The sequence below is a fragment of the Salvelinus namaycush genome, chromosome 33, assembly GCF_016432855.1.
Source record: "Salvelinus namaycush isolate Seneca chromosome 33, SaNama_1.0, whole genome shotgun sequence".
Classification (NCBI taxonomy): Eukaryota; Metazoa; Chordata; class Actinopteri; order Salmoniformes; family Salmonidae; genus Salvelinus; species Salvelinus namaycush.
In genome coordinates this window covers 12,584,480-12,609,580 of record NC_052339.1, presented here as the reverse complement: position 1 = coordinate 12,609,580, position 25,101 = coordinate 12,584,480, and the positions used below count along the sequence as shown (strand labels likewise).

Sequence of the window (25,101 nt, the reverse complement as noted above, 5' to 3'; positions counted from 1 at the left end):
TTCCGCTGAATACCATATAGGCCTGTAGATTGTACTGTTTTAATAGGATCTCTGCCCACTGGGCACAGATGTCCGTTTAACAACTAGTTTTGGTCTACACTTGATTGAGTTGTCAACTAATGTGGATTCAAAGTGAACTCAACAATAATATGAACCATGTCGTTGGATTTAGGTGAAAAGTTTGGTGGAAAAAAAGAGGCTGTGGGTTATACCGCTTTACTGCTTCTATAAAGGGCCATTCTGTGATTTACTGCTTCTATAAAGGGCCATTCTGTGATTTACTGCTTCTATAAAGGGCCATTCTGTGATTTACTGCCTGGTTGACCACTGCCGTCTTCCAGAGGAGGGTCCTGGTGGTCCTGACTTTTCCCAGCTCAGATTTAATCACCCAGGGACTGTTAAAATGTCTCCAGGCACAAGGTTACTGCGTGCGTGTGTGTGTGTGTGTGTGTGTGTGTGTGTGTGTGTGTGTGTGTGTGTGTGTGTGTGTGTGTGTGTGTGTGTGTGTGTGTGTGTGTGTGTGTGTGTGTGTGTGTGTGTGTGTGTGTGTGGACATATAGAAAGAGGAAACAATACTTTTGTTAATGGAATTAACCAGGAATGAGTTTCCTGTGTTTAAACACACACACAAAAAGCAAGAAATTCAGCCTCAAGGCACAAAATGCAATATTGCTTCCCTTTTTTCAGTTGAAATTAAATGTCCTCGGTGAACTTCAAGTTTGATCATTTCCGTGTTGTTTACAAATGATTTCTAACGTTTCAGTCCACATCCATTGAAGGGTTCTGTTTTCCACGTCGGGGCTGACCTGCCATGCAGTTAATTGCTTGTCCCTCCGTACATTTGTTAGTTGCGTATAAAGAGCATGTTATTTTCCTTGTTACAACCTTTGCCAAACGTCCTTATTATGTTTGGAGCAGAGCCAGGGTTTACAGTGTTTTTACTGTGTAATGCTGCCCGTGGAGTGGTCACGGGTTACAAACCACAGTGCTAGAGGGAAGCACACTAACAACAACTAACCTGCAGAGACATCTTTGAAACTTAATCAAGTCACTAGTGATTCATGTGGTTCATGCAGTTCATGTGTCCCAAATGGCACCTTATTCCCTATTTAGTGCACTACTTTTGGCCAGAGCCCATAGGGTTTCCCATAAGGCTCTGGCCAAAAGTGGCACACTCTAGGGAATAGGGTGCCATTTGGGACGCAGTAATATACAGTGGAGAAACAGGGTCGGCTTGACCTCAAGGCTCTTCTACTTGAACCACTTCTCCTCTACACTGTTTGGTCTGGTAGCGTTTCATAGTCCACGTTTTAATCCATGGGACTTTAGTTCCACTAGTTTGCCCTTACGTGTTCACTTTAGACTGGATCGGGAAGATGGCCAGTGACACTGGCTGAGTCCCAAATAGCACCCTATCCCCTACATAGTGCACTACTTTTGACCAGAGCCCATTAGGGCCCTGGTCAGAAGTACTGCACTATATAGGGAATAGGCTGGAGTTTAAGATGCAGTCATTAAATTAGGCTCTCTCATTTGTCTTGGCCCTAGGTCTCAACTCAAGTAGCCTAATGGTGCTTAGTAAAGTGAAGGCCACTCATTGTGTTAATAACTAGAGGGACATGTCATAATGTAGATAAGTCAATTAGGGCATGGGAGGGGGAGATACTGTATGTGCTTCATGCCATGGTGTCTTTGTGTTGCTAGATAGCGGTTGGGTTGGTGGGATTTGTACAGCAGCAGTAATCAGACTTCCATGGGCCATCCAGTCGCAGCTCAACTCAGACAAACACCCCTTGCATAATGGAAACTGATGAAGGCAAGTCCCAGAATGGAAGCCTTGCCTTGCTTATCTGATGGACCAGTGCGTAGGGGGTAAGCAGGCAGCTACAATGCAAGCCTCAGTGCGCTCCCCTGCAATTTAATTATTGGTTCAAATGGAACACACATGCTCCACATGTGCTCCTACATTGCCGTTATCAGCCAACCAAACAAAAACCAAACAAAAGGCTGAGTCTACCTCTGTTGTTACACGTGTGACTGGCTGACGGGTTTGTTTGAAAGGTTAGGGCTGCATTCCAAATGGCGCCCTATTCCTTTTATAGTGCACTACTTTTGACCAGAGCCCTATGGGCCCTGTGTTCTCCACTATATAGGGAACAGGGTTCCATTTGGGACTCAGACTCAGTCTACAACTCGTATCCTGAGAGAGTGGAGAGTTGGAGGAAGACCGTTCGCCAGTAGATAAGGACTAAGTGGCCATTGAACTGTGAATGTGGGAGATGTTTACCTTTCCATGTCGTGTTGTATAGACTCTCATGCTGTGTTTTTGGGTTACGCCACCGTTGTAGCTCTCACAAACCAAATGAAGTTTGAGGTAAAAGCCTGGTCCGTCAAGACAAATATTTGGACTCAATTTGCTCTGAAGTTAACTTCAGACTTAGATAACCTTGGCTAAAAAAAACTTGCAGAGGGTGATGCTGTTGCTTTCTATGAAAGCTGCTTTGGTTGGAATCAACATTCCACCAATAAGATATGCTTTTGACAGCACAATGAATCATTGATGTGCTTGGATCCTCTGACCAAACAAAAAATCGGACCAATTTTTTCTATGCCTACATAATGTGAAATCCCCTCATAGCTTTGGTGAAGACTGCTGAAGAGTAGAGTTGCCTTTTGGCGGAAAGCGGGGTTAAAATTGAGCGATGGGGTGAGAAGAGGAGAGGTTGCTTTCTATATGAAAATCCTCTTTTCTATGTTTTTGAGTAAAGATAGGTTCATATGTCGAGATGAAAAGAGAGAAGATGATTCCTTCTATATGCGAGTGAGTCTCCTTACTCCTTCCTCCCTCTTCTTTCCGCCTGTCCTGTGTTTGCTGGACCTCAGAGAACAGTGAATTCCTGTGTGACAGCCCATGCAGTCCTGAGATGGCGAGGAGACATGGAGGGTGGGGGGAAATATTCGGGGAATGCCTTCTGAAGAAGGCCCTTTGTGGTGGGAGAGGAGAGAGGAGGAGAGAGGGAGAAAGTCAGTCAGTCAGTGAGTGAAAGCTTCAGCTCGTCTAACACACAATTCCTCAGAAGATAAATCCACACTAACTGAACTCCCCATTAGCTGAGCTCCCCACTAACTGAACTCCCCACTAACTGAACTCCCCACTAACTGAGCTCTCCACTAACTGAGCTCCCCACTAACTGAGCTCCCCACTAACTGAGCTCCCCATTAGCTGAGCTCCCCACTAACTGAGCTCTCCACTAACTGAGCTCCCCACTAACTGAGCTCCCCACTAACTGAGCTCCCCATTAGCTGAGCTCCCCACTAACTGAGCTCTCCACTAACTGAGCTCTCCACTAACTGAGCTCCCCACTAACTGAGCTCCCCACTAGCTGAGCTCCCCACTAGCTGAGCTCCCCACTAACTGAGCTCTCCACTAACTGAGCTCTCCACTAACTGAGTTCTCTACTAACTGAGCTCTCCACTAACTGAGCTCTCCACTAACTGAGCTCCCCACTAGCTGAGCTCCCCACTAGCTGAGCTCCCCACTAGCTGAGCTCCCCACTAACTGAGCTCTCCACTAACTGAGCTCTCCACTAACTGAGCTCTCCACTAACTGAGCTCCCCACTAGCTGAGCTCCCCACTCCGTCCCCTAGCCCCCCCCCCCCCCCCCCCCCCCCTCCATCTCCCCTGCTACTGACTGTGACTGCCCGTAACTCAAGGCTTGAAAAAGCAGCCTTTTCTTCTCTCTAATTATGACCCCCTCCCCTCTCCTGTCGAGTAGCCCCCTCAGAGAGCCACATACCCTGCTGGGAAGACAAACACTCTTCGCTGTGGTCTGAGACAATACACATCCTGCCTGCCTGCCCTCTGCCCTCCACTCTCCGCCTGCCCTGCCGGGCATTCCTCCTGGCTAGCCCTGCTGGACTAAAGGCTTGCAACCCAAATGGCACCTTATTCCCTGTAGAGTGCCCCATAGGGCTCTGGTCAAACGTAGTGCACTATGTAGGGAAAAGGGTGCCATTTGGGACACAGGCCGAGACTAGAGACATGAGTTACAGCAGGGAAAAGCAGGGGAAAGTGTACTCAGCCCCCTACTGGTTCTGGAGAGTTCTGTTTCATGCAGGTCTTTTTGTTCATCACGAATCCTAAGACCCTGACTGACTCATAGGTTCGTAACACAACACTTCATGTTTAACAATGAAGACCAACTGTTCCTCTCAGAGTAGACAAGGGGTACTGTGAAGAAGGAGGGGGTTTGTGCATGGGACTCACTGCTGTGACTGCTTCCCCGGTACTGCCACACAAGCCTGCCTGGGTCTGAAGCTCCCTGCTGGGGTTGGGATATCAGTGGGCCCTCTCTCCTCTGTGGAGAGGCTCCATCTCTGTGTGGAAGTGCCCCATAACTCTCCCCAGAAATCTCCTGAATAAAGTGCGCTGACTCTCCCACTCACTTCCCCTCTCACTCCCTGGATGCATCCCATATGCCACCCTATTCCCTATATAGTGCACTTAGATTGACCAGAGCCCTATAAGCACAATAGGGCAATATAAAAGGAATAGGGTGCCATTTGGGACGCACACCCTCTCTCACGCTCGTCCGCTGCACAAGCAAATATGGAGTTGGTGAGTGGGCTGCGTGATCGTCCATCAGCCCCCGTTGTCATGGAGGAAAATAAATAAGGCAGGAATGTAACGAGGCTTTTTTTATTCTCTGTCGGCACGTTCAGGTCTTTTAAAACAGGCAGGCGGGCTGTGACCTCTTAGCGCCAGGGGAAGAGATTTGGGCTGACATGAATTGTTGGAGATACTTATAGCCTGACTAACAGACAGGACTTCTAGTTGTTTATGGGTCTCTTTTGTGTGAGTATGTGTCAGTGAAGCAGTTACGCTGTACAACATCAAAGCAGAGTTGAGGTAACAGAGGCAGATCTGCTCAACGAGACAACATGCAGAGAGCAACAGCACTGTGTATTTTAACTACAGACGAGGACAATATCGGCTGAAATGATGCACCTGGTCCGCCTCCAGAGTTGTACAGTAGGAAGTACATTGTATCTCAAATTACATTACAGCAGCACCACTGATAGCAATTTGTTTCAAGGTGAGTTCGTGGGCAGTTAGTGAATTATCACAAATCGTAACTTGCCATAACAGAAAAGAGGACACAGGTTTTTCAGAAATCCCTGTTTTTCTGCTACATTCACAGCATACAGAAAGACTTCTGGCCAGTCCGGTGACCCATTAAAACTAGTGTAATTAGCATTTCCCAGCAGATGAAAGCCCTGTCTAAACTATCTCTCTGGGGTCATGTTTAAAAGAGAGGTTCACCTCTGTCATAAGATAGAGGACAAAAGGCTTAAAAAGAGAGTGGTGTAGGAATCCTCTTGACTCTCTCTCTCTCTCTCTCTCTCTCTCTCTCTCTCTCTCTCTCTCTCTCTCTCTCTCTCTCTCTCTCTCTCTCTCTCTCTCTCTTATGTTACTCAAAGGGTTAATGGTGGCAAAAGTCCTTTGGCTAATGAGCAGGATTTAAATGTGTGTGTGTGTGTGTGTGTCTATCCCTGGCTGGGGCTAGACTAGAGGAGATGGGTTTGCCGGTAGTGAAGTGTTGACCTTGGCCAGTGTTGGAAGGGCAGCCTGATTGAAAAGCTTTCTTGCCGTGACATCTGCCGTCCTCCCTGCTGCTCTGTCACTACTTTGATTCATGCGCGCCCAGCTCACGCACACCACGACCGGGAGGCGAGCCACTCTTCTACCCCGCAGGAGGGGACTCCACTTCAGAGGAGGAGGAGAAGGAAGAGGAGGGGAAGATGAAACAGGAGGGAGAAGAAGAAAGGAATGATAGGAGTACGGGGACTCAGTCGTAAATCAGAAAAAAAGCAGAATTGCAGACCTATAACTTTGCTATGCAACGATATAAAGATATCATGTTTCAGGTTTATTTAATCATCCATGTTCACTGAGAATGGATGATTTAGTATCTGAGTTTTGTTTGGTTGCGGCCTGTTTAGTGTTTTCCCTCCAGAGCCATATAAGCATCCCTATATGGATTTTTAGTGAATGATGTCACAGCCCACACAGCTGAGGGATGTCTTGTAGTATGCCTTGCTTTTTATCCAAAACAGACTCCCAGGAAAATAACTTCATTTACAAGTACATGGTTACAAGTACAAGTACATGCATCCCAAATGGCACCATACTCCCTACAAAGTGCACTGTTCTCTGCATAGTCTGTATGGGTCCTGGTCAAAAGTAGTGCACTATGCAGGGAATAGGGCACCGTTGGGATTCAGCCCATGATTAGAGAACTGCATTGTCTCTATCCGGACACAGATCTATGGACTGTAAGAAATTCATACAAATTTTAATTCCAGAGAAAGAGGAATAAGCATTAAACACTCAGGTTGTAATTCAATGAGTGAGCTGTTTCCAAAAGACATTGGCAATATGCGCATGCAGTCTCAACTCACTCGCTTTTCACATAAGCATAATATGATTAGCAACAGGTTTTTCTTTAGCTCACCTCCTCCTCACTTCTCTCTCTGTCTCCATGTAAGAGAGGCTGTTTTCAACATGGAGCTTTTCTGGTTGCGCTCGAAACAACATAAGGGGGAAATAAACCAGGGGTAATTATGAGATGGCTGTAGGAAGAGGGGGGGTGAGTAGAAAACAGTACTTCACAATGCTTCTCTTCTCCTCCGCCCTCCACCCTCCCAGTCCCTATAGGAAAGAGTCCACGGAATCCTGTTTTAATTGATGAGGCCTATTGGAGGTTGTGGAGGCCTGTTAACATGGCCGGCTGGGGCTGTAGTCAGTGGTGTTAATACACCTTGTCTGGGCATGTTAGCCCTGTTTGGTTTAGTGCCGTAGTCCTGAACGGCCCTCAGGGTTTGATTGATGTGCCCTTGTTTCTCAGGTCCTCCCAGACCTGTTTGTTGCCCTAAAGCCTCCTTGCTTAGTAGGAGAGGCTTTGAAGGCCAAGTGGGTTTGTTTTGCAGTAGGTAGGAAAGTCCTATTTCAGGCTGGCTGGATTCCAAACGTCCTCGGTCCATAGTTTTCCGTCCGTCTCTGTGATTATGCACACCGTGGAGTGGTTTGCCAACCTGTTCGTCGATAGTTGGTGTGGTGTTTCCCGGGCCCTCACTCCACAGCTCTCTGGAGGTTGACAAGGGTGTGTGTGTTTGTGCATGCCTGCGTCTATGTTTGTGTGTGGGCTGACTGCAAGCGGGAGGCAGCGGCAGCGGGAAATCAGGCAGTGATGGATGTCTCTGGACCCCGCTAATCTCTGATTGAGTTAAAGCTACTCCACAAACCCCCACTTTGTTGGCTTTCCCACTTGATCTCTTCTCTGTAAATCAACAAAGCTACCGCCTTTTCCTCACATCATAATTATATTACCTAAATAGCCTCAATAGGCACATGGATGGTATATTTCGTCCTTCTGCACCACTATATAGTACCGTTTAAGATTGAATTGTTTCACAGTGGGGTGCTAGTGGCCTCCCTGTTACAATACCCTACCCTGGTGCCACCCCTAAAAAGGGTCATAGAGAGGACCTCTCACCTCCTCTCCTCGCCATCCTTGGGCCCTTCAGAGGCTAGAGGGGGACATGGGCTGCATATAGCGGCACCCATTTCCCTATAGTGCATTACTTTGACCTAGAGCCTCTGGTCAAAAGTAATGCACTATATAGGGACTAGGGTGCAGTTTAGGACGCAAGCATGGTCAGAGGCAGCTAGTTACTAGGCGAATGGGCTCCAGCCAGACCAGGGTGTGCATGTAAGGCCCAGTAAGGAGAGGTCAGTAAATTCGCCTTCCAAAAACTTGGCAGGACCGGCTAGGCTAGCCCATCAGATCAGCACTTTAATCAGCATGGGCAGTGGGTAAAGACTGGGCAATGCCAACCCCTCCATACACCCTACCCTCTGCCCGGCCCACAGCCCTCGGCCCACACATGTTGTTTTTGTTGTTGTGGAAGAGATGCACTGCTTGACACCTCCCCCTCACAGCCTTCTCAGCATGGCCTATTTGGCTTCCGAACAACATCCTCGTTAGACTAATCAAGTATATTAAAGTGTGAACAAAAGGGAATTTTGATTGGAAATGAGGATGGGATGAGGCAGCCATGAGAAGAGGATGTGAGCTTCCCTGGCTATCTGGCAATCAGTCAAATAACTGGTCACGCCAAAATACATGTGGCTCACACATTCCAAATGACTCCTGTTGTTTTCTTATCGTCATCCTCTTCCGCTTCCTGTCAGAGCAGAAATAAAGAGGATACCTAGTCAGTTGCATAAGCAAATGAATTCAACTGAATTGTGCCTTCCGCGTTTAACCCAACCCCTCTGAATCAGAGAGGTTGCTGGGGCTGCCTTAATCAACATCCTTGTCATCGGCACCCGGGGAGCAGTTGTTGGTTAACTGCCTTGTTCAAGGGGCAGAACAGCAGGGATTCCCCGGCTCAGGGATTCAAACCAGCGACCTTTCAGTTACTGGCCCAACACTCTTAAGCGCTAGGCTACCTGCCACTTCTGTCTTTATGTGTGTGTGTGTGATAGAGTAGAAAGGGCGCCCTGCACAAAATCCCTTTTCCTTCTTTCCTCCCTGCTCCTCTCTCCAGCCAATAACTGGGCTATCCCAGACTTCTATCCCAGCCCCTACAGACTCCCAGCCGGCTGTATGTCTCTCTGACCTGGTCCAGCGCTAGCAGGGCGTGGCCTCCCATAACCCCTTGCTGTTTCTATGCTGTAGTCTTCTGGGAGGGTGGATGGGGAGGAAGAGAGAGGTGAATGGGCCTTTTTAATTGAATAAGTCCCAGTACAGTTATTACTATTGCCCGCCAGCTCCCTAGCCAGTGTGGAGCCAGATAAAAGCATCAGGGGACGGCTGAGTGAGAGAGGAGATGGGCCTGTCTTGGTCTATCCTTCTCTGTTCTACCCGGCAGGAGCAGGGGACGACACTGACCCTGCGCCCCCAGACCGTCAGCGTTTTTCATGTTGTCACCCATTAGCCTAATACTATCTCTCTCTCTCTCTCTCTCTCTCTCTCTCTCTCTCTCTCTCTCTCTCTCTCTCTCTCTCTCTCTCTCTCTCTCTCTCTCTCTCTCTCTCTCTCTCTCTCTCTCTCTCTCTCTCTCTCTCTCTCTCTCTCTCTCTCTCTCTCTCTCTCTCTCTCTCTCGCTCTCTCTCTCTCTCTCTCTCTCTCTCCCTTTCTCTCTCCTCATTGTGGAGAGGAAAAAAGCCTAGAAATGCCACCTAATGGCTTTACCTCTGTTTGACCCCATTCCTCCGCCTCCCCTCCCCCCACTCTTAGAATCCACTGTGCAGAATACACACAGCTCATTACTCACGAGGGAGGGAGCATGCATCTCACAGTAGTCAACAAATGGGCCATATAGTTTGAAAATGATCTTGTTTTTGAATATGCGTGTCTGTTTTTTTCTTCTTCTTTACATATGTCTTGCTCGCCGTGCTGGCTGTCTCGTAAATCAGAAGTCATACCGTATCTTCTCTTCAGTCCCACACAAAGTTCAGTGGGTCATGAGTCCATTGTTTACAGTGAAATACTTGTTGACCCTCTTCTTCCGCCTTCCTACTTGCCTCTTATTTTCATAGCATTCATCATATCATCATCATAATGAAATGGATTAGAGGGATAATAATTATTTGTATGGTACAGTATTCCTTCGCGGCAGAGGCACTTCCTCTTCTCATACTCTTCCTGTACAGTGTCAGAGTGACCCTAGGATGACCCTGTATATGTGCTCTGTGATTGGCTGTCAGTTACACTGAGAGGACATGGGGTCAGGCATCATTACAGGAGACATGTGCAGGGCAGGGAAGGCTCACTGACCGCAGGGGCACGTGTCATGGCAGGCAGCCCTATAGAGGTCCTATGAAAGTATTAAAATAAAAATTTGATGGCCGGCCCCCATTCATGCTTCATACCGGCATTCTAGCTTTAGTGGTATAGGGCCAGGGAGACTAGGAAAGGAGGGGTAGGGTGAAGAGGGACAGAGGGGATGAGGTGTGACACATAACCGCCAGCCCCCCATCCCCCTTTTATTACCCTTGACTTGTCATTGTTGTAACAATGGCCCTAGGAACTGTCAGGGTCTGAATTTACAATCGAGAGTAAGAAATGTAGAATACAACAGGTGCAATTTTGACATTTGATTGTGCATCATTCAACAGTTTTTCTCTTGTTATGTCAGCCACCATCAGTCAATCAATTAGCCATGTCAGTTAACCATTTTTGGATTGGTAGTCAGTCTAGCCAGCTATCTAAACTGGTAGTAATCATGGCTGAATACTGACCGAGCACTCAGGGCATGGGCCCAGGTCCCTGGCCTCCAGGGGGCCCACATTGATTTTCTTAGTCATTCTCACTCAGATATCAAATTAAGATGGCATAAGTCATGGCAAAATGTGTAGAATCGCAGGAAATTTGCTTTAAAACGGCAAAAATATATCACCACCTCATAGCAAAATGAATAAAAGTGCAGGAAATTAGCTGTAAAACTGAAGAAAAAAAGATCTGTGCCCCATGGTAAAATTTGTAGAATTGCATGAATTTTTTAAATAAAATTGCTACATTTTCTCGCAGTCTAATGGCAAAATGTGTAGAATTGCAGAAAATGTGCTTTAAAACTGCAACATTTTCTCTACGCTCCGTGGCAAAAAAAATATAGAATTGCAAGAAATTAACCTTAAAACTCACATCCGCCGTCAATAGGGGGACCACTAAAATGTTTTGTCAGGGTAGCACCCAACAAAATCGTATTTAGGGCCCCCAAAAGGCTAAATCCAGCCCTGATCTAAACCGTGCTGCAGTATAGCCCCTCTCCTCTTCTCTCTTCTTCTCTTCTCTCCTCTTCTTTCCTCTCCTCTCCTTTCTCTGTTGTCACAGCCCTCTCAGATATCAAGGTGGGACAAATGGGAGCTGTCCTCTCAGTAATAGCCCCAGAAATGGCTCACTGACACAGACCTGCTACTCTGCTACTGTCTGTGTCTACCTTATCGTCTTTTTTTTCTTCCTTCTTTCTTTTCTTTTCAAATTTCCAATCTTCTCTCTCTCTCTCTATTTTTACAAGGTTGCTAGTTACTCTGTTGTGGAATTTATCCAAGGTTTGGTTTGTACAGTACAGTATACAGTGGCGTGCGAAAGTATTCACCCCCTTTGGCATTTTTCCTATTTTGTTGCCTTACAACCTGGAATTAAAATGAATTTTTGGGGGGTTTGTATCATTTGATTTACACAACATGCCTACCACTTTGAAGATGCAAAATATTTTTTATTGTGAAACAAACAAGAAATAAGACACAAAAACGGAAAACTCGATCGTGCACCCCCCAAAGTCAATACTTTGTAGTAGAGGTCGACCGATTAATCGGAATGGCCGATTAATTAGGGCCGATTTCAAGTATTCATAACAATCGGAAATCGGTATTTTTGGATGCCGATTTTGCCAATATATATATATATATATATATTTTTTTTTTTACAACTTTATTTAACGAGGCAAGTTAGGTAACAACACATTCTTATTTTCAATGACGCCTAGGAACGGTGGGTTAACTGCCTTGTTCAGGGGCAGAACAGATTTTTACCTCAGGGATTCAATCTTGCAACCTTACGGTTAACTAGTCCAACGCTCTAACCACCTACCTCACGAAGAGCCTGCCTGTTACGCGAATGCAGTAAGAAGCCAAGGTAAGTTGCTAGCTAGCATTAAACTTATCTTATAAAAAACAATCAATCAATCATAATCACTAGTTATAACTACACATGGTTGATGATATTACTAGTTTATCTAGCGTGTCCTGCGTTGCATATAATCGATGCAGTGCGCATTCGCGAAAAAGGACTGTCGTTGCTCCAACATGTACCTAACCATAAACATCCATACACAGAAGTATATATTTTTAAACCTGCATATTTAGCTAAAAGAAAGGTTAGCAGGCAATATTAACCAGGTGAAATTGTGTCACTTCTCTTGCGTTCATTGCACGCAGAGTCAGGGTATATGCAACAGTTTGGGCCGCCTGGCTCATTGCAAACTAATTTGCCAGAATTTTACGTAATTATGACATAACATTGAAGGTTGTGCAATGTAACAGCAATATTTAGACTTAGGGATGCCATCCTTTAGATAAAATACGGAACGGTTCCGTATTTCACTGATAGAATAAACGTTTTGTTTTCGAAATGATAGTTTCCGGATTCGACCATATTAATGACCCAAGGCTCGTATTTCTGTGTGTTATTATGTTATAATTAAGTCTATGATTTGATAGAGCAGTCTGACTGAGCGATGGTAGGCACCAGCAGGCTCGTAAGCATTCATTCAAACAGCACTTTCGTGCGTTTTGCCAGCAGTTCTTCGCAATGCTTCAAGCATTGAGCTGTTTATGACTTCAAGCCTATCAACTCCCGAGATTAGGCTGGTGTAACCGATGTGAAATGGCTAGCTAGTTAGCGGGGTGTGCGCTAATAGCATTTCAAACGTCACTCGCTCTGAGACTTGGAGTAGTTGTTCCCCTTGCTCTGCATGGATAACGCTGCTTCGAGGGTGGCTGTTGTCGATGTGTTCCTGGTTCGAGCCCAGGTAGCGGCGAGGAGAGGGACGGAAGCTATACTGTTACACTGGCAATACTAAAGTGCCTATAAGAACATCCAATAGTCAAAGGTATATGAAATACAAATCGTATAGAGAGAAATAGTCCTATAATTCCTATAATAACTACAACCTAAAACTTCTTACCTGGGAATATTGAAGACTCATGTTAAAAGGAACCATCAGCTTTCATGAGTTCTGAGCAAAGAACTTAACATTAGCTTTCTTACATGGCACATATTGCACTTTTACTGTCTCCAACACTTTGTTTTTGCATTATTTAAACCAAATTGAACATGTTTCATTATTTATTTGAGGCTAAATTGATTTAATTGATGTATTATATTAAGTTTAAATAAGTGTTCATTCAGTATTGTTGTAATTGTCATTATTACAAATATATATATTTTTTTAAATCGGCCGATTAATCGGTATCGGCTCTTTTGGTCCTCCAATAATCGGTATCGGTATCGGCGTTGAAAAATCATAATCGGTCGACCTCTACTTTGTAGAGCCACCTTTTGCCGCAATTACAGCTGCAAGTCTTTTGGGGTATGTTTCTATAAGCTTGGCACATCTAGCCACTGGGATTTTTGCCCATTCTTCAAGGCAAACCTGCTCCAACTCCTTCAAGTTGGATGGGTTCCACTGGTGTATAGCAATCTTTAAGTCATAAGACAGATTCTCAATTGGATTGAGGTCTGGGCTTTGACTAGGCCATTCCAAAACATTTACATGTTTCCCCTTAAACCACTTGAGTGTTTCTTTAGCAGTATACCTAGGGTCATTGTCCTGCTGGAAGGTGAACCTCCGTCCCATTCTCAAATCTCTGGAAGACTGAAACAGGTTTCCCTCAAGAATTTCCCTGTATTTAGCACCATCCATCATTCCTTCAATTCTGACCAGTTTCCCAGTCCCTGCCGATGAAAAACATCCCCACAGTGGGAATGGTGTTCTCGGGGTGATGAGAGGTGTTGGGTTTGCGCCAGACATAGTGTTTTCCTTGATGGCCAAAAAGCTCAATTTTAGTCTCATCTGACCAGAGTATCTTCTTCCATATGTTTGGGGAGTCTCCCACATGCCTCTTGCCTCTTGCCACATGCCTCTTTTTCCCACATGCCTCCTTTTTTTCTGGCCTCTCTTCCGTAAAGCCCAGCTCTGTGGAGTGTACGGCTTAAAGTGGTCCTATGGACAGATACTCCAATCTCCGCTGTGGAGCTTTGCAGCTCCTTCAGGGTTATCTTTGGTCTCTTTGTTGCCTCTCTGATTTAATGCCCCCCTTGCCTGGTCTGTGAGTTTTGGTGGGCGGCCCTCTCTTGGCAGGTTTGTTGTGGTGCCATATTCTTTCCATTTTTTATTAATGGATTTGATGGTGCTCCGTGGGATGTTCAAAGTTTCAGATATTTTTTTATAACCCAACCCTGATCTGTACTTCTCCACCACTTTGTCCCTGACCTGTTTGGCGAGCTCCTTGGTCTTCATAGTGCCGCTTGCTTGGTGGTGCCCCTTGCTTAGTGGTGTTGCAGATTCTGGGGCCTTTCAGAACAGGTGTATATATACTGAGATCATGTGACAGATCATGTGACACTTAGATTGCACACAGGTGGACTTTATTTAACTAATTATGTGACTTCTGAAGGTAATTGGTTGCACCAGATCTTATTTAGGGGCTTAATAGCAAATGGGGTGAATACATATGCATGCACAACTTGTCAGTTTTAAAAATATATATTTTTTTTGAAACAAGTTATATTTTTCATTTCACTTCACCAATTTGGACTATTTTGTGTATGTCCATCACATGAAATCCAAATAAAAATCTATTTAAATGACAGGAAAAACACCAAGGGTGTGAATACTTTTGCAAGGCACTGTAGGCCATGTTGCAAGACATGAGGCAAGACTTCAGTATGTGGGGATTGTTGAGTAATTTAGTCGGTTATTTACTGTCACCCGACCCCGAGTTAATGTTATAATGCATTTCCTAGAAAACAATCTGCTTGGATATTCAGTAACAGCAATGTGACTACCTGAATATTCATAAACACGTTCTTCTACAAATATGCATGGTACTTAATTTCAGGAGCTGACTTGGAAAGGGAAAAGTGCTAAATGCATATTTCCATTCTGCCCAGGGCGATTCTCTAATTAATTGTGGTTATTCATCCCTGTTTTATTCATGATAACAAGATGTTTTATGGAAAATGAAGGGATCGTAATGAGTGCAAAATACCAGCACTTTAACACTTTCTCGCAACACTACTACAATTATTGCTTCCATTAAATGTTTAACCCCATGAATAGACAGTGGAAATAGATTCTAGGCTGAAAAGGAATACAGGTTTTCTGTTTGTTGGCATTTAGCTAGCCTTTGAGCGTGTCTCCAAAAAGAGCTCTACACATTAAACAATTAGATCAAGTTTAAGTTCAAGCTTATCCAACGATTGATTTATGACTAGTGGAACGACTGGTCATAATGTCTTTAATATATCCTTGAAGTGCATGTATGTGTCTGTATGCCATGAGACAAACTGTTTCTCTGACAGTTGTATGCACCTCATTCAGTCGCACTTTAAAATGTATGTACCACTGTATGTCAGAATGTCATTCAGCACTTGACGCAAGTCACAGCTATTGACCTCTGCTAAACGAAAATTCCTTTATCATACCGACCGTATTTCTGTATTTTGAAAGTTTGAAAGATTGCTGACCCGAGAAATATTTTGGGACTACACCAACAATGGACTGATGGAACAAATACCAAAAATATCGTTTTTGGGTGGAGTTTTCCTTGAAATCTCACTCCACAGTCCAACTAGAGTTCCTATTAGTCTTACAGCAAACCATCTATAATCACATTATCGTGACTTGTCATGGCTTACGGTTTGTGTGTGTAATGATCTGGTGAGCTCATAACAGCAGTTATGGTACAGCAATATGGTACTGATCTGTTTTGGTCTTCTGGGCTTTCTGTAGGGCCTAGGGAGAAAGCGTGAACATACCTCGTAGTTTACGAGAAGGTAAAACAGCAAACAACACAAAGCCTTGCACGTACGACAAGGACATGAGGTTTACAGACCTTCGCTAACAGTAGTGGTTGGTTCTATTCCTCTAGCTGTCTTTCTCCCCCTCCCCCACATACCTTCCTTTACCCTAGCGTGAGCCAACGCCAAGTTTCGCAGATAGCAACCCCCTAAGGCTAACTAACTCCTCTCCACATTCTGTCTGCTCTCTCTCTCTCTCATATTTCCTAATAAAGGAGCGTTGTGTTGTGTTGAGATGCAATAATTGGGTCTAAATAACCAAATTCATTCAACTGATTGTTGGGTAGAACGCATGCAGGATCTCTCAACAATGTCATTCATCAATGATAATGATCTGATAATGATATATCCATCAATGATAATGATCTGATAATGATATATCCATCAATAATAATGATCTGATAATGATATATCCATCAATGATAATGATAATTGCAGAAGCAGCCGCAAAAATCAAAACCAACCAGTGGCATCTAAAAATATGACATTGGCTGGGCTTTGCAATGAGCTGGGCCGGGCTGATCCAAGGTAGGCTCGCCAGAACGAGTGACACGCAAAAGCCTTGATGGATGCAGCTGTGGAGGACTTTGTGTAGGGAGGATCTTATGCAGCCATGTGGCATGGTATAAGGCCCAAATGAGAAGCTCTCCTCCTCTCTCCCCTCCTTAGCCCACTTCTAAACACTTCGGTTCTAATCATTCTTCAGAATGGTGGTGATGGTGGTGGCCTCCACCACTGGGTGGGTCCCTCCCACACACAAACACACACCTCCCACACACAAACACACACACCCTCCCGCACACACACACACACACACACATTCCCATACACACACACACACATACGCACACACACACACTCTCTCACTCACAGACACACACCGGTTCTAAGGGAACTTGGTTAGGCACTAATCTCTCCTGACTCTCTCCCGTTGGCTGAATGCAGGACTGTTGGAGTAAGAAGCTATAAAAAGCCACTGATTGCTTGAGACACCCTTGATGTCTCACGTCCAAGTTTCCATTTCAGCTCAGTGAACTGTGGGTCTTTCCTACCCTGGCTACTCGGCAGTCTGAAATCACAAAGTTAATAACTCGATTAGTGTGAGACGGAGTCGGACGTTTAAATGTAGAGTCTGTTGCTGCCCACCCTGTTCCTTCCTTGTCTGTCAGACTCAGCAACTGACAGTTAGTTCATTACAGACCTGAGGAGGGAGGAGGGGAGGAGAGGAGGAAGGAGGTTGGGTGAGACTATTATTATAGTTGTGGGTTAATGAATGTCACATGCTGGAGGAAAGCTGTAAGCACAGTCCATCTGACCTGGTGAGGTACGTCCCCTTCACGCTCGGAAAAAGAAGGGGACGTACCCCCCCTTGTAGAAACAGTAATGATGTGATGCTCCAGTCCTGAGTGACAGTTTGTTAGCTCTGACGTCTCGCTAGCACTTGAGCAGAATTTTAGATCTCAGAGCGCGGATTTTTGGACAGCTGACAACAGGCTTTTCCTGTAAATCCCATCTAGAACTATCTGAGGCGGCATCCTAAATCACACCCTATTCACTGTGTAGTGCACTACTTTTGACCAGGGCCCATAGGGTACTGGTGCACTATATAGGGAAAAGGATGCCATTTAGGACGCAACCTATAGGCCTCACTGCACTGAGCTGTCCCAGCTCAGTTCTGTTGTTTGGACCACTTTAGTTTGTTTTAACACTGAGAATTGTTTTTGTAATGTTTGGAGGTGACATGTTTTTGGTGTGGTAATTAGCCCTAGTCTAGAAAAAGAAACACTAGAGAACAGACTTGGGGTGCGTCCCAAATGGCGCCCCATGTGCACTGGTCAAAAGTAGTGCACTATACACTGTAGGGAATTGACTGCCATTTCGGACGTAATCTTTGACAGTTTGCTGTGACACAGTTCTACCAAGGGAAAGAATATAAAATAACATTTGTACATTTGTTTTATAGCTTTCTACTAGGTCATGGACTTATGTTTCTAAATGGGCCTGATTTAAAGAACTATAACCTATTATATCAAGCTTTAACAGCGCTTTATAACATTATTCTTTATTAACCAGGATCATATCCCATCTATCATAACCACATCATATGCTTTTTTTATATAGAGCTAGAGAGATCATCATTTCTAAAAGGGAAAGCTGAAGGTAGTTTAAACTGTGTTATATTGTTAGCCTGTGGTTCATCGCCTCCTCTTGGGTTGTGTGAGGTGGGTTAATGTTCCCGTTTGACACAGCAGGATTGCTTTCTCTCGCTCCCCGCAGTAAGAAGGCAGGGTAATACATTTGGAGGCGCTGAAGCGATGGTCGGGGAGAATTAGATTCATCCCTTTTTGCTTTTAATTTCCCCTCTGGATTGGCAGACCATTTTCACTATTAGTGTTGTGGGAGGCACATCCAGGCTGGAGTGGAGCAGACAGATTAATGAAATGTTATGGTTGGGGCATGATTCAGCTGGATCCTATTGTCTATAAGGGGGAAAACGACAACATATAACATAACAAATTATTATACTGTCTCTGTGTGTGTGGGGGGGGGGGGGGGGGGGGGGGGGTCCAACTTTGTGGAGCCTGAGGAGAGTTTTAAATTAAATGATGAATCGAGGGCAGCAGGAGGACTGTTCAAGCTTAAAAAGTAGGCCACCACCACTGTGTTTGGATGAGAACGGTATTCCCTTCTAAGGGCGTCTGTCTGTCCTGGGTCTTTGGGTCAGACATTATGGTTGTTGTTAACGGACTTCCCTCACTTCAGAGGGCTCCCAAACACACACACACACACACACATCATTTCATAATGAATAAACATATATTTTTTTAAACACACCGAAAATCCAGTGTTTCTATGTCAAACAGTTTTGTTATATTTCAGTCTTCTGTGATGTATATAAAGTGTAATATTGGGATGCAAACCCAACTCTATATCTGACATGGTACAGGTGTCTTATTTGTTTAAGCCCATAACCATGTGTGTGAGGTGTATACTTTTGTTTCTAAGTAGATTTGTTTAAGACTACCAAGAATCACTCTGTGTGACCCTGATTTAGCCCACTGCAGTACAAGGTTAATATGTCTGTCAATCGAAAGTTGTTCTGGGGCTTTGCGTTGTCCAGCCTTGCAAACGATCCTATAATGCCTTCCAGATGACGACAGCCTGGGCTAGGCCACAGAACCACTGCTCTCAGATCAGATCATAGCGGTGCCTATAGACCTGCTGAAACACAACCACCCGGCTAACAGAAGGCCCAGGGCCAGACATTGTTGAAGCAATGAAGAAGTCTTTTTTTGTTGCCTCGTAAGCAGACAGAAAGCCCCCAGGGCACGTTATCCTCCATTCCCTCGTTCAATCGACTCCTCTGTCTCTCCATCCCTCCGTCTACATCCTCTCTCCCACTGCGCCGTCTTTATGAGGTCTTCTGAGGCTTCCGATGATGGACCAGAGTAAGAGAGGTGAATTATAGATAGAACACAACAGAACAGTGCTGCAGAAGATTGATGCCCTCTGTGCTGTGAGCTGCGGAATGGAAAGGTTCAGCCTGCAGAGAGAGGAGAGAGCCCAATATTACAGAAGGGGATACTGAACAAAACTGTCCACCACACCACAGAAACATATGGCTTACAGTAGATATGGCCTCTTTCTGAGATCATATCTTGATAAGCTGCATGTTGCCATAACCACTTTCTAATGATCCAGTGTGTGCTCCCCTCTCCTGTGTCGCCCGTGGTGCCTTCCTTAACATTTCACAAATACCCCCCATTTAAGTGTAATTCAAAGCAGGTGAAAGAAACCATTTGAGGGGGGTGTATGGTGGATCATGTGGATACTTGTCTCCTTCCACCCGAGGGGTAGCCCCCTATTCCAATCCATCACTCAGAGTGTAGCCTGAGTCATCTATTGTGCAAATACCATAAGCATTAAGTGAATTGACCTACCTTCACTTGTTGAAGTGAAAGTGTATCGACAGTCATTTGGGGATCGGGGTGTAGCCAAACTGAGAAAGCAGACCCTTTCTAGAGTATGCCTAGGAGGCACATATTTTAGCAAAGTTGGGGGTGCGCGGTTGCGCCAGCTAGTGGTGTGTGTACGGATGCACTAAGTAGCTGGGTCTAGGTTATGTGTTTTTAATGGTTGACAGTAATGAGAAGGAGGATTGGAGGGAGAAGACAGCAGGTCATGAGGTTTGAGCAGGAATACATTAGATAAGTGCCCCACTGAGCTGAATTCATTGGGAATGGGCGTTATGGGTGATTAAATACCATGGTAACCTGAACCCACACAGCTCCCCTTACTGCACTCTGCCTGTCAATCACAATGAAAACAAAGCATGGAGTATTCATCTATCCAGCACATGCATACACACACAGGCATAAACACACACACACACACACACACACACACACACACACACACACACACACACACACACACACACACACACACACACACACACACACACACACACACACACACACACACACACACACACTCACTCACTCACACACACTTTCACACACACACACACACACACACACACACACTTTGTTTATCATTCTAGATCACCTTAGGCTGTGTTCATTCAGACCACCCATCGCTCAGATTCAGATTGCCTCGACACACTCCATCTTATGTTACTCACACACAACGTGTGTGTGTGTGGCCTGGCTCCCGTTGCTACCCATTCGTATTCGGAAGGCGCTTTCCTCCCTGGTCGTAAAGCTTCGTGCTGACTCAATTAGCCAGTGCCTCACGTCAATAGCCCTGCGTCTGAAATTGCATTTTAGTAGGCTTTGGAGTGTGCGCACATGTGGCTGCCGCCTGATTGCATTTTCACCTGTTTCTGATGGTCTCACTGTACCTTCGAGGAGTATAACACCATCACTGACGTAGTATACTCAAACACACACACACACACACACACACACACACACACACACACACACACACACACACACACACACACACACACACACACACACACACACACACACACACACACACACACACACACACACACCAGATATAATAAATATAATCCCACACACACTTCTCTCTTCAGGCATCTGTCTCTTTACCAGGGAGAAGACCAGCCCGAACACACACTCTCAGCTTCACCAGAACAGCGTTATGTAAACCTAGACTTAGTACAGCCGGGAGTCATTGTTCTAGAATCTCTGCAGTGTCTGCATTATCTAACAACGTGGAGCTGTGCCACGTGGAGGGAATGTGGACCAGCCCGCCGGTTCCTGGGTTTATCCTGTAGATCTCATTACTACTGCAGCATGTTTTCTCTGCATTAGGGAGGAGCAACTATCAAAACATAAACTTGGTTGTTGGTCCATCATTTCCAACTAGTTGTGTGTATGTGTGTGTGTGTATAATACCTACCCAATACAACATGTGACAGATTCTTCTTTTTCCTTTGTCCAGGTATGACTATGTGGAGGTGCGTGACGGCGTGGATGAGAATGGTCAGCTGGTGGGGAAGTACTGTGGGAAGATCGCCCCGTCACCCGTGGTGTCTTCTGGGAACCAGCTCTACATCAAGTTTGTGTCCGACTACGAGACCCATGGAGCAGGCTTCTCCATCCGCTATGAGATCTTCAAAACAGGTGAGAGGAGACCGAGTGAATGAAAGACACACACACACACACGATCACAAAATCTCATCACGCGCACACACAGCAAACACACACACACACAGCTCGGGACGTCGCTTCGGAGACGAGGGATGATATATAGGAGGCCGAGACGTCTGATCATGAGTATAATTAGCAGAAAGAGGATGTTTCTCCTCGTTTCATGGTTTGCTTGTCATTTGGTCCTGCTGCTTAATGCATCAAGGTATTACATATGCTAAACAATAAGGCTCCACACAAACAGATGAATAATGTTCACTATGTGTACATAACTGCCTTAATTGGCAGCAGCTAATCATGAACCTTAATAAATACAAACACAAATATTCTCCATAAACCATCTGTAGCAACTGAATGTTTTCTGCAGTACTTCTGAGACTTACTGTAGTCATAGACATATGAGGATTTCTGTTCATCCAGACTGAGAAATGTCCTCTTCCACTGTTTACGTGACTCCGCATCATCATGGTTAAGTGGAGAGGGTGAGTCACCAGTGGTGTCCTGCTTCTGATAGGCTAAATTCAAATTCATATATTCAGCTGTCGTCAAAAAACCCTGAGAAGTTCCTTCCTCAACGATACAATCCCAGTCTTGTTTTCACCAATACTATCATGGGATGTTCTTCCTCCTTATCTGAAGATCACACAACAAGAGGCAGAGCTTCCTGTTGTTGCCGTGGCTTCCTGTGTTTATGGAGGGCTGGGGAAAGGATTTCCATTGAGTGACTGGGAGAGAGGGAGGGAGGACACAGACAGGTGCAACAGAGAGCCGACTCCACTCTGATTAATTAACCCTCAGCTAGTCTATGGGATGACCCAGACACTCAGAGAAGATGGAAGCCCTGACAAGGCCCTCTTTTTAATCTCTGAAGTGTGTGTGTGTGCAGGGGTAGGCTATGTGTGTGTATCCGTGCGTGTGTGTCCCTTTGATCTGATGTTAATGCGCCCACACGCCAGCTGCCTCACACACATCTCCCCACACTTCAGTGAAGTGCAGCATTCCCTGTTGATGAGGCAGTTCAATTGTGCACAGCACATTCCTCTGAGGAGGTGTTTCCCAGTCTCATCCATTAAAAGGACTGATTAGAAATGAGCTGGGTTAGGGCCCCTGGGCTACGAGGGATGGGGGGAAGAAGTGCTGAGTATAGGGCGTTGCGATATGGAGAAATATATCATATTGATATCCAGATGTGTTTTCACTGAGAGGGGAATATGTCATTGGAGCCTACTGGAGATTACCCAGGATGCTGTCTTCTTGGTGGGATGTTTTGCTCCAGGACCATCCCCTGTAGAGCTGGCATCATGGTTGTGCCGTCAGGACCGGGCCGGTTCTTCTGTGGCAGCCAGGCAACAGAAACTTGTTTAGCTTTGAAACCAACGTTGTGTTTTGACTACAGCAGAGCCGGTTGCCGCCAAGGCGGAGGCTCTGAGATCAATTAAACCAAATGTGTCGGACTCCAGTAAGACTTGCTGTCGCCATTGGCGTCGGCTAATGGGGATCCTAATAAATAAAAGTTTACATGTGTTATTATCAGCAGCTTTGTGTTGGCTATCTGGCTAATACCACCCCGGTGTTGATACGCTTACCTAATCAACGAGCTGGCTGCTCTCTAAACCAAAGGATGGATGCTTATGATCCATCCCAAATTGCACCCTATTCCCTATTTAGTGCACTACCTTTGAAAAGGGCCAATATGGCTCTGCTCAAAAGTAGTGCACTATATAGGGAATAGGTTTCCATTTGGAACGGAACATTAGCCTCCATCCTTTGGTTTAGAGAGCAGCCAGCTCGTTGATTAGGTAAGCGTATCAACACCGGGGTGGTATTAGCCAGATACGCGTCAGCAGATTTGTGTTGGCTAACACATGTAAACTTCATGATACACAGATGTTGAGATAGCGTTGGGGAAGTAATGCAAGGAATGCCGTGCATCTTAATGAGCCTGAATGGAGGAATATTACAGTATCTATACAGTACTAGACTTGTGGTTAGAGGGCAGCTTCAGGCAATGGGGGCTGTGTTCTTTCAGAGGTAAATGAGGGGTCAAGGTCAGATGAGAAACAGGGTACATACACGTGCATAGACACCTAGACTCTCTGTGAGGAACCTGGAGCGCAGCCCTGGCTCTCATCAGCGGTGCACTCAACAGAGCAGAGGAATGTATAATTGGGGGGAAAAAACAGGTTGTTTGTGGTCCTCCACATCTCTCACACACACACTGGTTTTTCAATCCAGGGATCTTAATTAGCCCGGGCTATTTCTTTAATGGGCAGTAAATTGTCGGCCTCGCTCCACAGAGAGAGAGAGAGAGAAAGAGAGAGAGAGAGAGAAAGAGAGAGAGAGAGAGACACAGAGAGAGAGAGAGAGAAAGAGAGAGAAAGAGAGAGAGAGAGAGAGACACAGAGAGAGAGACACAGAGAGAGAGACACAGAGAGAGAGACAGACAGACAGACAGACAGACAGACAGACAGACAGACAGACAGACAGACAGACAGACAGACAGACAGACAGACAGACAGACAGACAGACAGACAGACAGACAGACAGACAGACAGACAGACAGACAGACAGACAGACAGACAGACAGACAGACAGACAAGTCCAGCTTATGTTGTCTATTGCTGGAGTGCACTAGGGTCACCAAAACTAAGATACAGCTAACTCCTCCAAGTTCCCACCACCACCCCTTTAGCCCAAATGGTCCGGGCCGGATTTCAGAAGACAAACAGGCCATCCTTCCTGACTAGAAGCCTTTATGTTTATCCTGTCATCTTGTCTCACTTAAAGTCTTCCTCAAGTGTCTCAGAAAAGGTCCCTCCTTCTGAAAGAAGCCATATGCTTCTGGTTAACAGCTTTGCAATTTGTAACTCTCAGAGCCACATCAAGCCTGGCGCCGGGCCCATTGAAGTGGGCAAAGAGAGAGAGGGGGAGAGAGAGGGGGAGAGAGGCAGGGATCATGCCACTGTTCCTCCCTCCATCCATCCTCCCCCTCTCCCTGATGCTGCTCACTGTGATGGAATTTGAAGAGTGGAGAAAAGGGGATTGGGAAGGAGGGGAGAGGAGGGGATGAGGGAGGTCATCTGCCCTACCTTTAAGTGAAAAGCCCCATCATTCCGCATTTCACTCCCCAGAGCCGTTTATCATGTTCCTGCTCTGCTTGCGCTTTTTACGAGGACACCTGTGTCAACTCCCAGGAGAGAAGGAGGGAATGGGGAGAGGTGAGGGAGAGGGGGAGACTGATGCAGGGCACGTGGACCGTTTAGCTTTCATCTCGTGAGCGCTCTCATAGGCACAGGTCACATCTGGCACAGGCACACACCCCATAGAAACTTTAGACTCAAACTCTCTCTTTATGCTTAAGGCCCCTCATTGATGCTCTGTCTCATCCCTCACGGTCAACCTAGGAGGAAATTATGTCATAAGCATGTTGACATGCTAAATGCCTGTCAGTGTGTCAAAGAGAGCGAGTGTGTGCGTGTGCGTTTATGTTTGAATGAATGACACACACCCCCAGCTGTAGCTTCGGGTTAACATTTGATTATGTGTCCAAAGAGTAATTGTCCACTGCCCGCTAACCCTTTTATCAGTGTAGCTACAGGCGAGGAAACGTCCACCCAGAAGTAGCTAGTTACTAGGCGGACGGCTAATTATCAACCAGATCGACACATGGAAAATAAGCAGCAGTGATTTGCTCAGCAGACTTAGAACAGCACCCCTGGACATTAAGGCCCCGGTCCCTAATAATCCTGACCAGGCAGGGAAGGAGGGAGAGAGAGAGAGAGAGAGGCAGTCATGTTAAAGGC

The 25,101-nt window shown here is 45.7% G+C and overlaps 1 protein-coding gene across 1 annotated transcript in view; it reads left to right on the top strand.

Moving 5' to 3' along the window:
* The window catches only part of LOC120027817 (neuropilin-1a), a 94,091-nt gene that overhangs the window by 4,893 nt on the left and 64,097 nt on the right, over window positions 1-25,101 (top strand). The window contains exon 4 of the mRNA XM_038972863.1: window positions 21,090-21,271. Within this exon, the coding sequence (XP_038828791.1) occupies window positions 21,090-21,271 (182 nt within the window). The remainder of the gene's footprint in view (window positions 1-21,089; window positions 21,272-25,101) is intronic.